We start from the raw sequence: 18,636 nt of genomic DNA, 5'->3' as shown, positions 1-18,636 counted from the left end.
TTGTGCAAGAAGAAGGTACATCAGCCCATTAATCCGCTATGCCTCTTCACCAACTTTAGAGCATTCTAAGGAAGGATATAAGAAAATCTGTACAAAGAAAGAGAAAGATCAGAAATCTGCACTCTTGAATTGTTTTTTGCATACACTTTGTTCCTTTTTTTTTTTTTTTTTTTTTATTCACAGTATCAGCTTTTTATAGTTCATAGAGAGACAAACAGACTCTTGTTCCTGAGGGAAGGGGGGGGTGGGAAGACCTGGGTAAGTGGGGAGGAATGTCCTGCTCACTGCGTGACTGGCTCCAGGTCGAAGACATGGGGAGTGAAGGGGGATATTTCAATATATAAGGAGCAGCAAAGTGTCAGAAAACAAGCGACAATGAAAACAAAATGCAGCCAGTAACCTTGGGGCTCTGACTCTGAGCAAATGTTTATCAGAGGAAGATTCTGCTGGACATCACCGGATAAGAATGAGTTGATGTCACTCTTGGCAAGGGTGGGAGCTCGGTTTTTTCCACACAAACAGCACAACACAGCAAGGGGGAAGGAGAGGGAAGGGTGGGAAGGAGAGGAGGGGAAAGAGGAAGAAGAGGAGAACGCTGTTTGCTGTAAATTGGGCTAATAAGAATATATAAAAGCCTGGCTTGTTTTGTTGGAAAGGGTTTCAGTGCTGGGACATAAATAGACAAAGGTTAAGGATGCTTCAGGGCTCCTCCTCCACTGTGGCTCTGGAGAGCTGTACACAGATTCCTGATGGCTGTTGCGTAATTTGCTTTGACTTGCTCCCAGTCGAGAGCATACTATGGGCTCATTCCCATGGCCCTTATTCAACAAAACCTCATTTGGCTTTGATGGGAATTTTTGCTTGAATAAAGAAGTTCAGCTTTTGTGAACTCTGGTAGCATCAGTGCCTGGCCAGTGAATAGGAGGACCTCCTCTCACTCTCAATCCCTGCACACCCTTCTTTTAAAGCTTCATCGTATTTTATACTTCAAATAATGCAGTGTTTTATTTACAGAACTCTTACACCAGGCAGGCAGGCAGGGAACAGAACAGTGAAGGCAGTCTTCCAATGGGTACCACTGAAGCTAAGAAGTAACTACTGGTGTTTAGTGATGTTGATGGTGAGCAGTGTTGGCAAGTACCTCAGAAAAGGTGTAGATACAAGGAGTGCATGTTATGATACAACAATCCTAGAAAAAAAATACTTTTAAAACCAGAAGAGTCTTCTCAAACCAAAAAAGCAGGGAAATCATTTACAGCATCTAATCTGTGAGGTCTCTCTATAGGAACTTCTGCTGCTCATCCCCTGTATGAATGCTCTTAAGAGAGAATAGAAGTGACACAAGTTTTTATTATTTTTTTTAACATGTGGCTTGATCTAATAACTTTTTTTTTTTTCTTTAACAAAAATAGGAGTTGTGTGGTGTTTGCTCTGTTTGTGTTCATGCATTCTAGTTCAGAGGAGACTGTTTCTGAAGTGGCACAAGTTAAACTAGGAAAGAGCTCTCCTAGGCTGAAGTGCATGCTAGTACTGAGCCTCCTAGCAGTATAGATGTGAGGTACTTTGTGTCCTGTATGCTTCCTTTTCCTCATCTCCACTATGTATACAAGTTGCTACCAGCAACCTCTAAGTACCCAAATATCTGTAAGGTGCTTGTGGTAACAGCCTTTCAGGATATTAGTGCTTGTGGAAAATTGGGCTGTTCTTTTTCAGAATGTAGCAGGATTCAAAAGCTGGATTGTTGGGGGCACAAACTTTGCAAATCAGTTTTACAATGTAACTTGTATTTGACTGGCTCACATCACCAGGCTTTTGGAGCCACCTTGGTAGTGTAAGGAGTCAAAGCTTTACATTGACCCTCTTGATATGCAAATCCTTCAGCTGGTACATTGCTCTCCGGAAGCTTTTCAGTTTGATGACTTCCTGCTAGACCACGCTATCTCGTTCAAAAAATTCAGCTAGCATGGTGTTGATTGAACAGATTTGAGTGCTCTCTGTTGAGTTACCTTACTAGACATGTTCACACTTCAGACCTCTTTTACCATGACTCAGCTCTGGGTATGAGGAAAGAGCAGCATACTGGGCTTGAAGGCAGACAGGACAAGGAAAAGCTGTTGTGTTTGTGCTGGAGCTGTTTGGAAGTGCAGGCAGTGTAGTCGGGAAGGAGGAACAGTCAGGTTTGTTGTGTGCTCCACTCTTTCACTGAAAGCCATCAGAATCAAACAAGCCATTTAACTGCTGCTGCAAGTGCTGTCCTCTCTTAAATTAGGTCAGAAGAAGAGGAAAACAATCACATATTCGTTAACTAGAGTGTTGAATGAAAACATTTAAGATACGAATGCATTTCTAAGAGAGTCTTAAGAAACTAAGGCTGCAGCCTTTCAAGTTTTAATGTGGCCTAGATGTTTTGTACCTCAATTTTAAGGCATCTGAGGAGTTAGATACTGTTGTACGTTGCTGTCACTTGTGTCTTCTGTAGAGTTAGTTTTCCTGTTATCTTTCTCGCCCAACCCAAGAAGAGATGCGTATGTGTCTGCACTACCATTGTTTATTTTCCTATTGCTTTTAGACTTTTTTTTGTTAGAGTGGAGATGTTGATATGGTGAAAACAAGAAATGCTTCATGACTTCAGAACAAAACATGGTAAGGCTCTTCTGTCGTTGTGTCTGTGGTTATAGATTCCCAGATGATCAAAATTCTTCCCCTACAACTGTTAAGAAGAATTGTGGCTCATTGTAGCTCATCTCCTTCTGCACCCTTTTTATGAAAGCACCTCTGAGCCTGTTTTTGTACAGCTTGAAAAAGCAGTGCTAATATAATTCAAAAAGTGGATATGTTTATGTCTACCAAAACAGCATGTGGAACAGCTACTTTCTGTTAACAGCTGCAGGTCTTCAAGTCATCCTAACATTACTGGTGAGCCTAATGTGAGCAAAGTTTAAGTATGCAAGGTCTGTCACCTTCGTAAGAAACATAAGAAAGCATGGATTGCGTCCTGCACATAGAGAACCAAATATCAGGATCATATTCCAGTTACAGTGCATCAGTTGTACAAGTAATAGTTGGTCACTTTGACCTGGATATGCATTTCATAGGACTTTGCTATTTTATTTTCCTGGGTTCAGTTTTATATACTGGACCTGATGAAGGGTTTACTTAAAGTCAAACTGAAGCTACCAAGTCTGCAGACTGTGCACAGGAGCAAGCTGCTTCAGGTAAGGAGCACAGCCACCAGGTGCTTTGCTTGGCTGGGCTTATGGGATGGAGAAGCCGTTCTGCTGAAAGGGGAAGGCTTTTTCTGCATCAGCCAGCTTGAACCAGTATGTCCCACAGCATGTGAGTGCTGAGTCTGGGAAAGGGTGCCTGGCGTAAGAGTGGCATACCTCCCTTTGGGAAGGACTTGGCTGTCAGAGCAAGGGCCACTAATGGAGCTGGTTGGGTACCCCTTACCCTGCAAATGCCAGCACAAGAGCTGAGCCTGTGTTGAACTGCAATTGCTATGGATGACCAGCCGAGCTCTGGCTGATAGCAACACGAAGTATCCACTTGTAGGCCTTACAGTCTCATCCTTTCTTCAATCTTTAATAATCTGAAAATCAAAGTCTTAGATGCAGCCTCACAGGAATGCTGAGACTCTACAATTTGCTATTAAGAGCTTTAAAAATGCAATGTGTAGTGAAAAATAGCTCTTCCTCACCTTTTAGAATGTTAACATAGCAGATGTAGATAATGTGTCACCAAATGTTTAAAAGTGCTTTCATGTAAAATATTGAAAACTTAATTTGGAAACATTCTGCCTTTTCCTTTCTTTTTGTTTGTGCTTTGTTGTTTTTTTTTTTCTCCATGTTTTATAACAAAGAAGAGGATTTTCCTGGGAAAAAGGCTGTCTTTGGCTTTACAGCTCATCCCTTCCTGGTATTTTATTTCTTATCTGAAGTCAGAACCTCTTCACAGATTATAAGAATTAATTGCTGTCAGTGTCACAAACCAAGTTGTTGTTTCACAGAATCACAGAATGACTAGGGTTGGAAAGGACCTTAAGAGAAATTGAGTTTTATTGGTATAAATGCACATATTGGTATAGAATAATGTGGTTTTCTTGAGGCTGGTTCTCTCTGGCTCAGGGACTCCTCTTGGATACTGCAGGATCCTGGGGCCCTGGCTGCTGCTGGCCAAGCAGTCCCAATGCAGCCAGGTGCTTGGGGGTGAGGAGGTTAGAGCAGCCCCTCTGCTGGGGCAGGAGGCCTGAGCTGGGGGAGCAAGCCTTGCTTCTCAACATGTAAGCCACAGTGGCTGCGAGCAAAAAGAGTAGATGGATGTCTTCATCTGTAATTACTCTGGTGTTATTCTGATGCTATATGCGTTCCTACCATGATGTATGTTTCTTTCTCTCTTAGTCAGAGGATGACAAGAGTGAGTCCTGTGCTTGCAGGGACTGTTATAATTTTGCATGCCAGACTCTGCCCCAGACTGTGGAAGAATATCTGCCTTCAGATCATCCACAGAGTGGGATAGCTGATCTAACAGCTGAGAGGAGGAAAGACATTCCTACAACTCCGTGTTTTGTGCTGCCTCTGACGCTTGTTGATGGAGAGCTAATAGTGATGAGTGGGTAGTTTTTTGGGTAGGTTGATGAGCTAATCCATCTGTGGAGGAGCTCAGTGAGAACCAGAACTGAATCAAGGACAGGGCCTGGCAGAAAGGGTCCTAGAAGGGGTGGCAGAACAACAAGATTCATCCCCTTTTCAGAGGCATAGCACCCTAAGATCAGCTCAGGATATAGTTCTGTGAGGGTACCTTCTTAAATCAGGGGACTTTTCCTAACTGCTTTCCAGCTGTAAAGGCTCTACAGGTCTTGTAACAGACCTTGAAAGTACCTTGAGGGAGACATGATTTAGGATGAGCAAAACTCCACCTACCACTTATTCAGAGCCATTATGGTGAGGAAGTGAAGTTTAGCTCTAAAATGACTGATACTTTCCATGACAGACTTAGGAAGTAGGTTCGTGCTCTGTGTGAGCACACCAGCAGCAGACTGTATATATTAAAAAAAAGGGGTGTGTGTTTTTACAGCTGCACTGTTTGGGGGGGGGGGGTGTGGAGGGAGAAATGAACTGTAAAGTTCTGGGTATCTCTAACCACAGAGGGAGTGATGCACGTGCGCAGCAGAGCTGGAATGTGGAAGCTGTCTGTGTTGGCTCTGAGATGTGTCTCCTGGGCTGATGGCCACACTGGGACTCAAGTCATTATCTTGTAGTGTGGAGAGCTGGGGCTCAAAGAAGCTCCCAGGCTTGCTAACCCTGTGCTGTTACTTGTTGTAACTGATAAAAGCAGTACTCCTAATTTACCCATACCTAAAGGTTACCTGTAAGGATGGGGTTGACAATTTTTGTCATTAGGTATTCAAAGCTTGCTTAAGTAGTAGCTTATTTTAATAGTAAGATGATGCTCTTTCATAATATTTTGCTAGTGAGTTCATTTACTGAAGTGGAAAAGGAATGCAAACTACTACAGAGGAGGTGCAATTTGCTTGATGTTGGGATTTTTTTTCCTCTTTCCCCTCTGGGGATATTAAAACACTTCATGCTAGGGATTCCTTATTGTGCCTTGTCTTTCTTCAAGGCACTTTGCCACTTGACAGTATTTGACAGGAGATGATAAACATGGAGGTAATACAGAGCACAGCAGGCCACTTACTTCTGTGTAACTGTTCAACGTTTTAGGTGCCCTAATAAGCTCCACAAAGCTGAGTGATTAGGTTTTTAAACACACTGTCAAAAGTAAATAGTGTGTGCATTGCCTCCTCGTTTTCTCAACCTTTGACTAATTTCAGTATCCTAAATTCAGTTGTTATAATCTCATGCCAGCTTCGTGTTTCATTCTGGCCAGGGAAAATACCCTTATGTTTCAATACAGTGCTGGGAACAGTAATGGCTACTTAACATTTTCCAACCAATACTAATATCTATCTATTGAGTTACTTCTAAAATTGGTTCTAATGGATACAGGAAAAGAATCAAAGCTGACTGAGGAAGAAAAGCGCATCATCACTTGAGTTTGGTTAACTTGAATTAGAAAGGTAAGAACAAACCCTGACATACAGATACATGTGGGGAGAGGTAGGACAGGGATGAAACACTGGATGGTTCAGACTTTGGCAGCAGCCGTTCACAGAAGAAATATCAGATGGTAGGATCATTTAAATAGAAAATGGCTCTTCCTGAATAATTTGGTGCTGATTGGGTTGTGGGGTGGACAAAGAAAGAAGTTTGTATGAGGGCATCCAGCTTCCCAAAATGATGCTTCCTCACTTAATGCTGAACAGGAGGAATGCAGTGAGTAGACCTCTCTCTCCTTTACTTGGTTGGACTTGCTAGTAGATAACCACTTACCTAATAAACAAAATAGTCCAGTTAAACTTGTTATAAGAAAAAGTAAGCAAGAATTACTTAATTTCTGTGAAGTATATGCTGTATGGGCTACGTACGTATGAGTTGTTGTTCCAGAGTTCGAGGATTCAGGGTGAGAAAAACAAGACACAAATAGAGAACTCAAACCTTGTTTATTAATGTAGGAAAATGTAAAGATAGTAACAGATACAGTAAAGGATATTTTTGAAGAGTGGATATCTTACCAACCCCAGGACCCTGTGAGGACGATCAGGAAACCAGGTCCAGGAATCCTCATTGCAGTGTGAGGCAACAGGCTCTGCCATAGCGGGCGTCCCCACAGAGGCAACATTGACCTGGGTGCTATGAGGTTCTGCTTCCCTGCATCGCATGAGGCTCAAACTTTTACACTAACAAAAATGCCCACTCATTCTGATGCAGAGGGCCAGCCTACATCGGAAGAAGTGGCCAGCAATATCTAGAAAGGTCTCCAAGGGTTGGGGCTTTTCCAGGAAGTTCTAAAGCAGAACTTTCCAGGGAGGAGCCAAAGCTGGACCTTCCAGGGAGGAGCCAAAGGGGACAATCACCAGGGATCATTATCTATTGTCACTGACATAGTTGTATAGTTTACAAAGTTTCATCAGCCCACTTGGACTTTGCTACTTCTATTTCAGCCATTCCAAGTAATGCTGATAAAGAAATAAGTATCATCCAAATTTTAATTTGGATGTGAAATGGCAGCCCACATTGGTACCAAAATGGCTGAGTGGTAAATTGGGTAGCATGCAAGAAAAGAAGATAAAGTAGAAAATGTCAGCTCTGCTGCATTTACAAATTATGCTTGTTCTTTGCTATGTTTTCCTGAATGGACGTAGTGGAGAAAAATTACCATTCCTAGTACCTGTGGCCATAAAATGTCAATAGTGTATTTTGGACAGTACTTCTTCCATGTATATTTTAGGTAGTGCTCTTGGAAAAATGGACAGAGGCCACAACTTTTGATCATGGCATTATTTTTACTATGGCAATATGCCTTTGCACACTGGGGCTGCAGTTGGAATTGAGGATATAGTGTTTGTTGGAACAGAAGTGAATGATTTCTAAGTCTAGCACTTGACTATATTTTGATCTGATACAGAAATTCCCTGTGAGGAAAGGCAAAGAAGATATCACAGGTGTCGTCTACTCTGTTGACGATATAAAAATAATGGGAAATACATGAGAAACAATGCTATATGCCTAATATAAACTGTGTATTTCATGTATATAAATGATGGTTATACCAGAATCAGGCTGTGCTTTGTCTGCAGTTATAAAGCACTAATGAAAAGTTTCATCCACAGATCCTACAACTTATTTAAAAGGAACTCTTTCAGTGAAGCTCTCTTTAAAGTTTTGGGGTTTTTTTCTGGCAGTTTTAGAACAGTTTGTCTAGAAGAGCAAACTGGAGTCTTGGACTTGCTGAATCTGTAAGGAAATGGTCTTGCTCTGTGCCACGCTGTGGCAATAAGTTGCAAACATAAAACTCTGAAGTTGACACCTGAACTGAAGAAAGTGCCCAAAAGTTTGGAGAAAACCAACATGCAGCAATATTGGTTAATCTAGTAAAAGATGTTAGTTATTGAAGAAGCATACTTCATTTACAAGCATGTCATGGATACAATCCATGAGCCTGAAGTGGTTGGCCATTTGCCTTAATTTGCCTTTCCTGTAATGTGGGCTCAGGCACAAGGCCTATGAGTGAATTACCATAGAGAAGACTAGGTAGTGATATGGGGCTTGCAGCAGTTCAGACACACTGTAGTAATTGCCTCTGTGTGTGCTTATGCCTGTATATAAGAGCAGCACAGTGTACTCTGCCCCCACTGAATTTACTTGTTGTTAATGTGTGTACACAGGCTGGTTATTGTGGAATAGCAAATGTGCCCCAGCTTCACGTGGGTGCCCTTGTGTTCAGAGGTGACTTTAGATATCACCTTTCCTCTAAAGCAATGAATACCAGTTGCTGGGTTTTGTTTTCTGTAGTTAGTCCTGTGTTGTGTGGATGAATATCCATGCACTTTGGCCTAAAATAAAATAAGAAGGCTAATCTTTATTACTAGTAATAGGATCATTTAAATGAGTTTTAGCTTGTAAATTTTTAGAAATTTTATTTAAAAGAAATGGAGTTTATTTGTTCCTGCTGTCCCTTTTCTCTCCCATGTGCAGCCTAGAAAACTGCATCTGCTGGCAAACTTCAACCAGATTTTGCACTGGGAGAGAGATACATAATGTAGTTATGGTCCTATTATTTCAAGGAAGATGGGTGAACAGGTAAAGTTGAGATTCTCAATGCTTTGCATGTATAAAAAAATCGAAGTTTCAGCTTGTTGTTGCTAAAATGGAGAATTCCCCTCTGTCCTTTCCTTCCATCTAACCCACCTCTCCTGAGACTAGCTCTAGTTTTTGATCTCCTGGTGCTCTGATTCCTTTTGCTACCCTAGAGGAAAAAGGAAACCACTGAATTAGTTCTCTGTGGTTTTAGTAAAGTGAATAATGCTCTGTGCAGGAGCTGTGGTGAGGCACGTGATGAGGAAGATGGGAGTTGGACCATCCATTTTGTGGAGCATCTGCGTGGGGGTTGGAGGAAAGAAGCTGTTGATTTGGCTCTGGTTGTCTTATGAACCTTCATTAGATGTCTGAGGATCTGTGTGGGAAAGACCATGTTGATACTCAATGGTCAATGCTGACAGTGCTATAGGAAAGCAGGCTCTGCTGCCACCTGCCCTGCTGATGTTTGGCATTTGAGGGCAGGAGAAGGAAAGGGATGTTCTGGTGGTGAAGTCATTAGTTCAAGGGACAGCAGTTTCCATGTGGTCTCAGGTAAATCATTTAATCTCTTGGTGCCTGCATTCTTGATCTTATGAAACGTTAGTCTTCTGGCCTTTGGGTTTACAGAGTACTTAGGATATCAGGGTCAGTTGTAGCCTGGGGATATCACATGCTTACAGGATCAGGACATGGTAGGTCTTGGGTCTCTCAGTGTGTCTTTATAAAAACAAAATGTTGCTGCAGAGTAAATACAGCTTATTGCATGACACAGGACCATTGTCTCTCATTCTCCTGGGAATTATTGCATCCATTTTTCCAGATTTGCCTATTTTTTACTGGGGTTTGTTGCAGGAAGTTGGCCACACAGTAGTGCAACTGCATAGTTAAAACCACTTTTCTGTATTACTTCTGTGCTCTGGAAGTGAAAAATCAGTGGGGACATGGACTGAGTAGGATCTTGGTTGCTTTTAGTTGACAAAGTGCAGCTGTGTGTTTTTCTTCGGAGTATATTGTGTACCTTTTTGCATAACTGAAGCTTCAAAAAAAGGGTATCAGTAGACATGCTTCCAGTTTTATGGCAACTGTTTGTGACTTAGTAATAGCTATCCCTAAGTGACAGGCGAAAGCTTTGATGATATATAGAAATTTTTGCATGGTCTAGTCCTGTGCAAAAATGAGGCTTTATAGAAGTGCAGAAATATCATAAGCAAATACTCATTTAACAATAATAATAGCAATACAAATCTGAATCACAGTTTCATCTAATGTAAATTATGTGACCTTAATAAGTGGAAATCTCTAAGAATGTCGGGGTTTTGTCTTTGAATGGTAGCAAACTACATTTTTTTAGAAGCCTAAATATCTGAATCCTCTTAATGTTTGGGAGTCTTAAGAGAAATGGTAGGGGAATAGAAGGGGAGGCGTTTTGAATATCTTAGAGAGTGAAGTCTTACAGGCAATAGCTTACACTGTGCTAGTAGGCTGAGGCACAGTATTCATACTGAGAGCACATTTGAGTTCTGCGGTTAGAAAAGTTGCTTGTTAAACGATGTGACGAGAGTCTTCAGCCCATCTGTCACCCATGCAGAAGTAAATGGTCACATGGTACTGACTCCAAAGTAGAGGGAAAATCTGCTGTTACAGCCAACATTCCTTGCCACAATACAAATATGTTCTTTGCTCACATAATAGCTATTCAGTTTGCCTACAGTCATTGTGTTCCTCCATTAAAGTTCAAAGGAATTGAAAATAGCACAGTCAACAACGCCAACTTTTGTCTTGGAGTGAATACATATTTTATTACAAGGTGTTTTATCAGTGAGATTTTTAGAAAATGAACTGGTCTGTGAAAAACATCATGTGGTCATTCCAAATTTATGCCTTCTGGGTGAGTAGCAGTGATTTTTTTTTTTTTATCTCTTTTCAATTTCTTTATGGTTGGCATTTACTAATTCTGTGGTGTATGCCCTTTTCTTAAGGGCAACCTGGGTTTCCAAATTTGGGTGTACAAATTTTGATTACAAAACCCCAACTGACCAAACACCAGAAAACCCCAAAACAAAACAAAAAAGCTATTTTGACCCTTTAGGCTTTGCTGAAAATCTAGTATTTAGATAGACTTCAAGAATGAGAGAGGAAGTACACAATCAAAACTCATAGTATTTAGTCAATATCAGCCTTGTAGACCCAATTAGCTCATTGGTTTGGAAGTATTTTAATGCCTTTTGTTCTCCTGCACATACATGTGTCATCACTTATTTTCCATAGGTCATATTAAAGTCCTCCTGTGTGAAGAATACATTGAAATGAGCTCTCTATCTCAGCTAATAGCAAGTTGCTTCCAAGCTTGTGCAAGCAGTAACAGTCAAGAAAGAAGACTTGGTCTTTAGGGATGTGATTTCATCTGTTTCTTGTGTGGATCTCTTTTTGATACTCAGGATGCCTGAAGGTACTGGCAAAACAATCTCCCCATGCAAACAGGAACAAGAAAGCAACTGTAATAGTTAATGTGTGGCCACCGAGGCCAGACTTTATTTAAGAAACTGGGCAGATGGGCAGCTTCTAGTGAAGAGCTTTAGAAATGCTCGATGAGGCAAGTTGTGGGGTTGATCATTTTTACATACTCTTGGAACATGGGAAGATTCCTGGAGGCTTGAAAAACACTAGTGTTCTTTAAGCTAAAACTAATGCTGTCTCAGTGAGGCTAAACAAAATGGCTCAGTGCTATTACATTAATAGTAACCATAGTCTAAGCAAATTCAGTGAGAAGAGTTGGAAAGGTTTTACTGTCTTGGATTAAACTTATGAAGAGGAGTTTAATTAAAAGTAAGGGTAGTAAGAGGAGAAGTTGGGAGCAGCTGGAATAAGGTAAATTTCAGGCAGCACAGGTGATTTCTAAGGGTGGGAGAGAAAAAGTGTAGTTAAACTAGTGTGAAGTGAGCTGTAGGCAAAAGGATATTCACACAAAAAAAAGGCAAAAAGAAACTTGTGTTAGGAGAGCAAAAGCTTACAAACTCTAGCAGGTTAAATAGGAAATCAGCAGGGGGCCAGAGCGGAAATTCTTTGAAAACAGCTTTCTACTAGCATATACTTTATAGATTCTCTAGAAGCCTGCTGAAGAGTCTGTTGGATTGTCTTCAGAGAAGAATTTCAAAAAAGCAAAATAAATGAATTGAATCGGCATTTACTACAAAAGTAGTACATTATTCTTCATAGGGATCAGTGAGAAGTGCTCACAGAAGAGGCTTTTAGGGAAAAAAATGGTAATGTATACAGCAATAAACCTCCATAAACAGGTACCAGAGCTGGGGACACCTCTGTAAAGTTGATGAGCTATTGCTAATCATGGTGTGTAGTCTGTTGCTTCATCTAACCTTGGTCTCAGCAGAAGTGGTGACGGCAGTACACTGTAATGCATGGTCTTAAAAAGACTATTGCTGATTAGTGGGTCCAGCAAAGGCACAGCAATCATAGAAGTAACTGGATTGCTACAGGTGTAACCATTATACGTTGTAGAAAAATTGACTGGCTTTTAAAGAGGAAAGTCAGGCCTCAGGTTAGAGGGATTTGAAGGTGTTACAGAGGTAACCAGAGAAATAAATCAGAGAATTAATAAGTCCCTCCTTTTCTGTGGGGAAGGAGACTGATCAGTGGGGTTCTTGAATTTGAAAAGGTGATGGGAGAAAGTACACACCGCTTTATGGATTTCTGTTGTGTCACAGGACAACTGCAGTGTAGCCAAGTGTAAAGCCAGTGAAAAAAGTTTTCTTCATGCTGTGCATAAATAACCATCTTGCTTATTACCACAGGATATTGTGGAGATAAATGTATACCTTTCACAAAGGTTCAGTGAAACTCAAGTACCATAGCTGCACTGAGCACAGCACTTTGTGCCTTAAATTTTTGATAACTTTTAGAGGCAGAAAGGCTGTGGAAGAACAACTTATAAAGGTGTTTTCTAAATGTCCACTGTTACCAAATGTTGGAAGCAGTATTCCGGGCAAGGCAGGCTTCTGATTAAAAACTGCATTACTTTTAAAGTCCTCCCTTATATTCCACAGAAAGATTGGTTAGCTGATGACAGCAACCCTTTCTGGCCTTAAAATTAGTAACAAGAGGACAGTATCATGTGCTTTGATGTCTTTAATAATAAATTAACAACTGTGGGCCTGTTGGTTTTCTTTTTATAATGTCTGCTTTTACTGGTTGAAAAAGGGGATTGACAAGTAGAAATACAGAAGTCAAAAAGAAGTATGAATACTTTTCAGATTGGAAAGTGCTCAAGTGGTTAGGATTGTTCATTAAAGCAGCAGAACAGAACTGTGGTGGGTTGCTATGTTCTATATGTATGTAGAATCGGTATAGCATGTAAAGCATTTTTTCAGGAACTTCACTTCTAGTCATGAAAGTGCTTTTTAAACTAACAGCTTTCTTCTGCTCAGTAGGATGTGATTTGTTGGAAGTGTATATTGACCTGGAACCAACAAGGAGATGACTAAGTAGGAGGAAAATGGTTTTAACATGCCTCTGCTTTGCCAAGGAATATGGAAACAATAACAGATTTGTCAAGTCTGTGGGTCAGCTAGCCTTGTAGTGATATATGATATTTCTCTATGCACAACATACTTGGTGTATTGGGTTGTGGGTTGTTTTTTGTTTTTTCTTTCTAAAGCACCATTTGGGAGCTGAAATGTGAATCTTTGTCCCAGTTGCTGTTTATCACCTGCATGGGTATGCTGTTTACAGATCAGATATATCCACAGGAGGTGGGAGATGTTGACTTCTCTTCATAGTGGCGGGCACATAACAGAGTCTCTCTTATTTGGTTTATGGTGTAATTTGATAGCCAAGACTATGCATGCTTGGCAGTTGTCAAAGTGTGTTTGGTCCATGCACTAAAGCTCTGCAGTAGTCCTCTCATTTCCCTGTTGTTTCTTCCCCACCCCGAGCCATGACATTCTCCATGCTGCCTTTTCGTACAACGCTGGGGTATGTTGCATCATTCATGTGCCAAGCAGTCTTTTCTCGAGGTTTCAAACAATGTAAAGATGATTCCTGGTCGAATCATCATCGGATTCCACCTTCCTTTTTTGGAAGTGAACCAACAGCTTGAAAAATGAGTATTCAGTTTAATAAATTAAAACTTTAGATATTGTTTTCTTGCTTTTAAGAGCAGAACCATGCTCTTGGGGTGTGGGGATTGACAATCACACATGTGAAACCAGGTATACTATTTCCTTAGTGAAGAAGAGGTAGTAGCTCAGCACTTAGCTGCTCTGACATGTGCTGGTTACCGGGTCCATGTTCTGACTGTTTCTGGAATGTGCCTGAACCACTCAGTGACCTGTGGCTCTCCCCATTTTGGCACTTGTAAGAGTGATCTAATATATATTTTGTTGCAACAGATATGATCTCATATCCTCTTACAAACCATGTGTAAACCAGTCACTGAGACATGGTCCTGTTCAGTTGAGAGTTCAAAGTGTGGGACAAGGCTTCAAGAAGGAAGCAGTCGTTTTAAAGAGAGTAATTGTTTAGTAATACCTGGCAGTTCCCAGTGCTGGCTGTCTCTCTTAGCATGAGCAAAAATGGTGGGTCAGCTTTTTGGCAGTGGGAATTTCAGCCAGGTGGAGAGCTGGATGGTCTTTTCCGTGCTGTTGTTTACTGTGCTCTTTCCTTTCTTGCAAGCTGAAACTCTTAAGCTGCTTTTTTCTCTGGCATTGTCAGCACGAGTCCAGAGGTCTTTGGAGAAGCTAATTCCTTTGGCTTCTGCCTACTTCATCACCCAAAACAATACCATAGTCTATCTTTAAGCAGCATATGCTGTTTGTTTTTTATTGCTACTCCAAACATTTGTACTGGATTGTATTTCTGCTTCTGCAGCCTTATGAAGGAATTCCAGCTGAACAGTTAATGTCTCCCTTCATTTGAACTCGTGTTTTTCTGGATAGTGAATTAGAGGCTCCTTACAGTTTATTAATTTTGCTTTTAGCATTATGTAAGCTGTGCAAGGTTGTAAGTACATAATATAAATTTGATCAGTGTCTTCCTTTATAGCTCATTTTACAGTCCTTGGCTTATTTCACTTCTAAATTCTTATAAGCAGTATAAGTTGGCCAAAATACACACTTCATGTTAATTAAATCTCTTAAATGGAGTCTAATTTTCTTCCTACTCTTGAAACTGGTGAGAGATTAGTAATAAAAGGCAATTAGTTGGTTGATAGCATCATGTATTTGATCAGTGCAGAAAGAGGATAACTGCCTCAGGTGTATGGTGAACTCTTTATTCCTATGTGAACATTCAACGTGTTAAAAGTTGACATCGTTATTTGAACATTTATCCTGACAAGATAATTTCAGAACTAACAAGCAGAGGAAACACTAGAGCATGGAACATGACATTTTTAAATAGTCTAATTTCCCTCAGTGGGTTTGCCCCCATCAAAGTTTTGTATTTCAGCTGAAAGTAGGCTGGAAAGATCTGTGGCTAAAATTGATGGGCTTAAGATTTTTGTTTTGAGATGATTCTTTCTAAAACATAAAAAGCAATTCACTAATATACAGGGGTTTGAGACTAAACAGTGAAGTGTCTTGTTTCCTCTCCTGACCTCTTGACTCAAGCAGTGCTGTCGTAGTGGGCAACAAGTCTTTAAAACAAAATTACCTTTTTTCTTCTTAAGATGAGGAAAGAAAAGGTTTTGTGCAAAGGGTAATTGAGAACATCCTGAAAGAATAAAATGTTGAGTGTTGATGAAACGTAAACCTACTTCATTGTATCTGATGAAGTTGCTGTGTCCTGGTTTTGTTTTGAAGTCTATCTGAAATGTTTTCAAAGAGGTTTAACTTTCGCAAATTCATAAGATGCATCTGACTTACATCTCGGTTTCTATCACGTTCTTGCGTTTTGGCAAGAACTCTGTCACCAGTTGTAGCTTCCAATAGGCATGAGGGCCATCCAAAATAGTTTCCATTTCCCACTGAGGTACGTTCTTAGAAGAACTTTTCCAATCCAAATAACTGGCATTTATTACTTTTTAATTGCTTAGTGTGATATTTGCTTACATTTGCTGGTTTAATGTCTTTTCCTGTCTGTAAACTGAGAGTCCCAAAGGGCACATGCGTGCAGTCACTGAATTCAGTTTACATAGCTTGACGGATGTTTTGGGAAAGACAGATTGTGCATATGTGCTGTTTGTCACAGATGGTGTCCCAACAAGAAAAAAGTTGTGCTAATGCTGAAGGAAAATGGAAAGGAAGTAAGTAAACGAAAGAGCAAAAAAAAGGATGGCCTTAGAGTTTAGCATATTTTTTTCCAGCAGCCTTGGAGAATGCAGTCAGTATGGCACACGTATGCTTGAGCTCAGCAAAGGTTCTCAAGTTGCTCTATGAAAGCAACAAACAATGGGCAGGGGAAACTTCTCTGGGCAGTTTTGCTGCTTTGGATATTACCCGTGTCCTAGTTTTAAGTCTAATTCCAAAATCTTAATTAAAAAAAATATATATATATTGCTAGTCTTTGAGATAGTAATGAAAAATCTTTGAAGATGGAAGTGTTTGGAGTTTAAAAAAAGGCAGTGTAGGTAAAACACGGCCGTTTCACCTCTACTGATCTAACTTGAGTGGAGTATTTTTTCATTCAGGTTTGTTTGGGGGGATCAGTGGATTTTTAGGGATTTGGTTTTGACAGTATGATTCTAGTGAAAATAGTTTGCGTCCCTCACCTATATGTGAATGAAGATCTCAACTCCTTCCCCTTCTGGCATACATGAATGAGAAGCAGGTTCATTTTTCACAGTTTAGGATTGTTTGTGGAGGAGAAGAAACAGGACTCGGTTTACACACTGTATTGCTGAAAACCAAGCTGATGTGCATTATGGACCTGCATTTAGATTCTGTGTTTAAGTTCTTTCAAGGAGGGATAAGCTGTATGGCAAAGTGGTATTTGCACTGCTGTAAATCCTAAACATCCATAAATCTTCAGTCCTGCCCTTCCCACTTTAAGCTTTCACTGGACTATTACATCCCTGAGGTCCGTTCAGCATCCTAAGATCCTGAATTAACTTTATACAGGGTAATGAAAAACTCTCCTCTGGGTTTGTTCTGCTGCCTCTTTGCCTGCAGCTGAACTGGTTACATGAACTGTCAGATTAACTCTGGTCCTTCCCTTGCCTTGTAGGACTTCTCAGTGGGCAGACCTCTCCGACCAACACCAAACTGGAAAAGCTGGACCCCCAGCAGGTGCTTCAGCTGTGTCTCCGGTACCAGGATCATCTTCACCAGTGTGCAGAAGCTGTTGCCTTTGATCAGAATGCACTTGTGAAGCGGATCAAAGAGGTACTGCCTGCAGTGTGCTTGCTTCTGGTGGGGAAGGGCTCAGGGCATCAGCTTGGCCATCTTGTGCTGTGAATGCAGGTGCTTGCTATAGATTGGCCCTGGGTCACTTGCAGCAGTCCATGTCATAGTAAACCCTGTAGAGAAACTTTGTGGGTGTGTACATGAGGCAAAGTTTCCTGTCTTTCATTGTGGTTACTGTTAGGTGGTGTGTTTGTTAGTTATGCTCTATGATTCCTGGCCATAAATAGGAGCAATTCCTCTGGTATGGCAAGTATTCCAAGCAATTGTTGAAGAAGTAAAAGATGACTGGAATTTTAAAGGTAACATTTCTTGCCTAGGTCTTTATAGCATACATTTTATTATGTTTCATAGTTAGGCTTTAATTTAAGAAAATAAATGGTTATTTTAAATTCTAATATGGTTCTTTAATGTATATGTAGAGCTAGATTCGTTTTCAAAGGCCATAACATGGTGTATCATTTCTGATCTGTATGGCAAAAAGATCTTCCTGTGCTGCGGTTTTTAGCACTGAACCATCATTTGAAAATCACTGATCTGCTTAAATATTCAATAATACTGTTGGGAAGGAAATGAATTCCTGGAGTGAGCATCCTGCAATTGGATTGTCTTTCTCATGTGTAACTACTGATGTTGGAAGCAGTAAGATGGCTGGCAGTTTTGTGGGGGTTTTGGTGTTTCTTGGTGTTTTTTAGTTGTTTTTGTTGGTGGCGGTGTTGGGGTTTTTTTTATTTTAAGTCAAGACAGACTGGTATGAGAGGAGATGCTGTTCAAGAATGTTTTCTCACATGCTCCCAGTTGTACAAAAGTACAAGTACCTTTCAGTATCAAAAGAAAAATTGTTGAGCAGGAGGTTAATTTTTATTCATGCAGTATAAGCGATGACCTTGATTCGTTGTTGCTCCATTGGCTTAGACTTAAGAAAATCCCACATGACAAACTGGATAATAAATTTGATTCATGGGCTGTTTCGAGAAGCTGCTGTCATCATGGAGTTTTAAGTCCAAACTAACGTGGGAGCCATTAAAAAGGCCTTTTTACTTTGGTGTATCAAGATCTGAGGCCAGCTATTACACAAGATATAAAGATATTTGCAGATGTTGGTGACTCAGATCACACAATCTCAGAAATGGGATTTAATTGCCAGCCTAATGACAGGTACTGCATTAATCCAAGAAGGTTGTAATTCTTTTGGCCGTTAAAGTGTGAGAGGGGATATTGACATGATTTAAAGTCACAGTAGATGCCACCAGTGCAGTCTGCATTAGTTGGATTTGCCTTACTTAGGGCAAGTGGCAGAGTTCCCTTCAAATAAGGTATAGTGATATTTTCTTCGAGATCATAACACTTATGTTTTGGGGGCTTTTTTAATGTAAAATAAATAAAATGAGGATACTGGTATTGTCATGATAGTCTTTATAACAGACTCCTTTCTGACAAAGTGAAGGAGAAATGGGCAACTCTGTAACATGGGCAACTGAGAAGTCAGTTGGGACGGGGGGGGGGGGTTCTGGTCACAATACTTAAGTAATTTCAGATGGTTCCAATCCCTCTGCCAGATCTGATGGGTTTTTACTGTTCAT

At 40.5% G+C, this 18,636-nt stretch overlaps 1 protein-coding gene across 1 annotated transcript in view; it reads left to right on the top strand.

Annotated features, from left to right (window-relative positions):
* BORCS5 (BLOC-1 related complex subunit 5) overlaps positions 1–18,636 on the top strand; it is a 63,014-nt gene that overhangs the window by 27,083 nt on the left and 17,295 nt on the right. Inside the window, exon 3 of the mRNA XM_061358769.1 lies at positions 16,878–17,035. Within this exon, the coding sequence (XP_061214753.1) occupies positions 16,878–17,035 (158 nt within the window). The remainder of the gene's footprint in view (positions 1–16,877; positions 17,036–18,636) is intronic.

The sequence above is a fragment of the Neopsephotus bourkii genome, unplaced genomic scaffold (genome assembly GCF_033783945.1).
Source record: "Neopsephotus bourkii isolate Nb327-2 ecotype Australia unplaced genomic scaffold, CSIRO-AGI_Nbou_v1 NB_107, whole genome shotgun sequence".
Classification (NCBI taxonomy): Eukaryota; Metazoa; Chordata; class Aves; order Psittaciformes; family Psittacidae; genus Neopsephotus; species Neopsephotus bourkii.
Note: the sequence above shows the minus strand (reverse complement) of the source record. Positions and strands in the feature narration are given on the sequence as shown.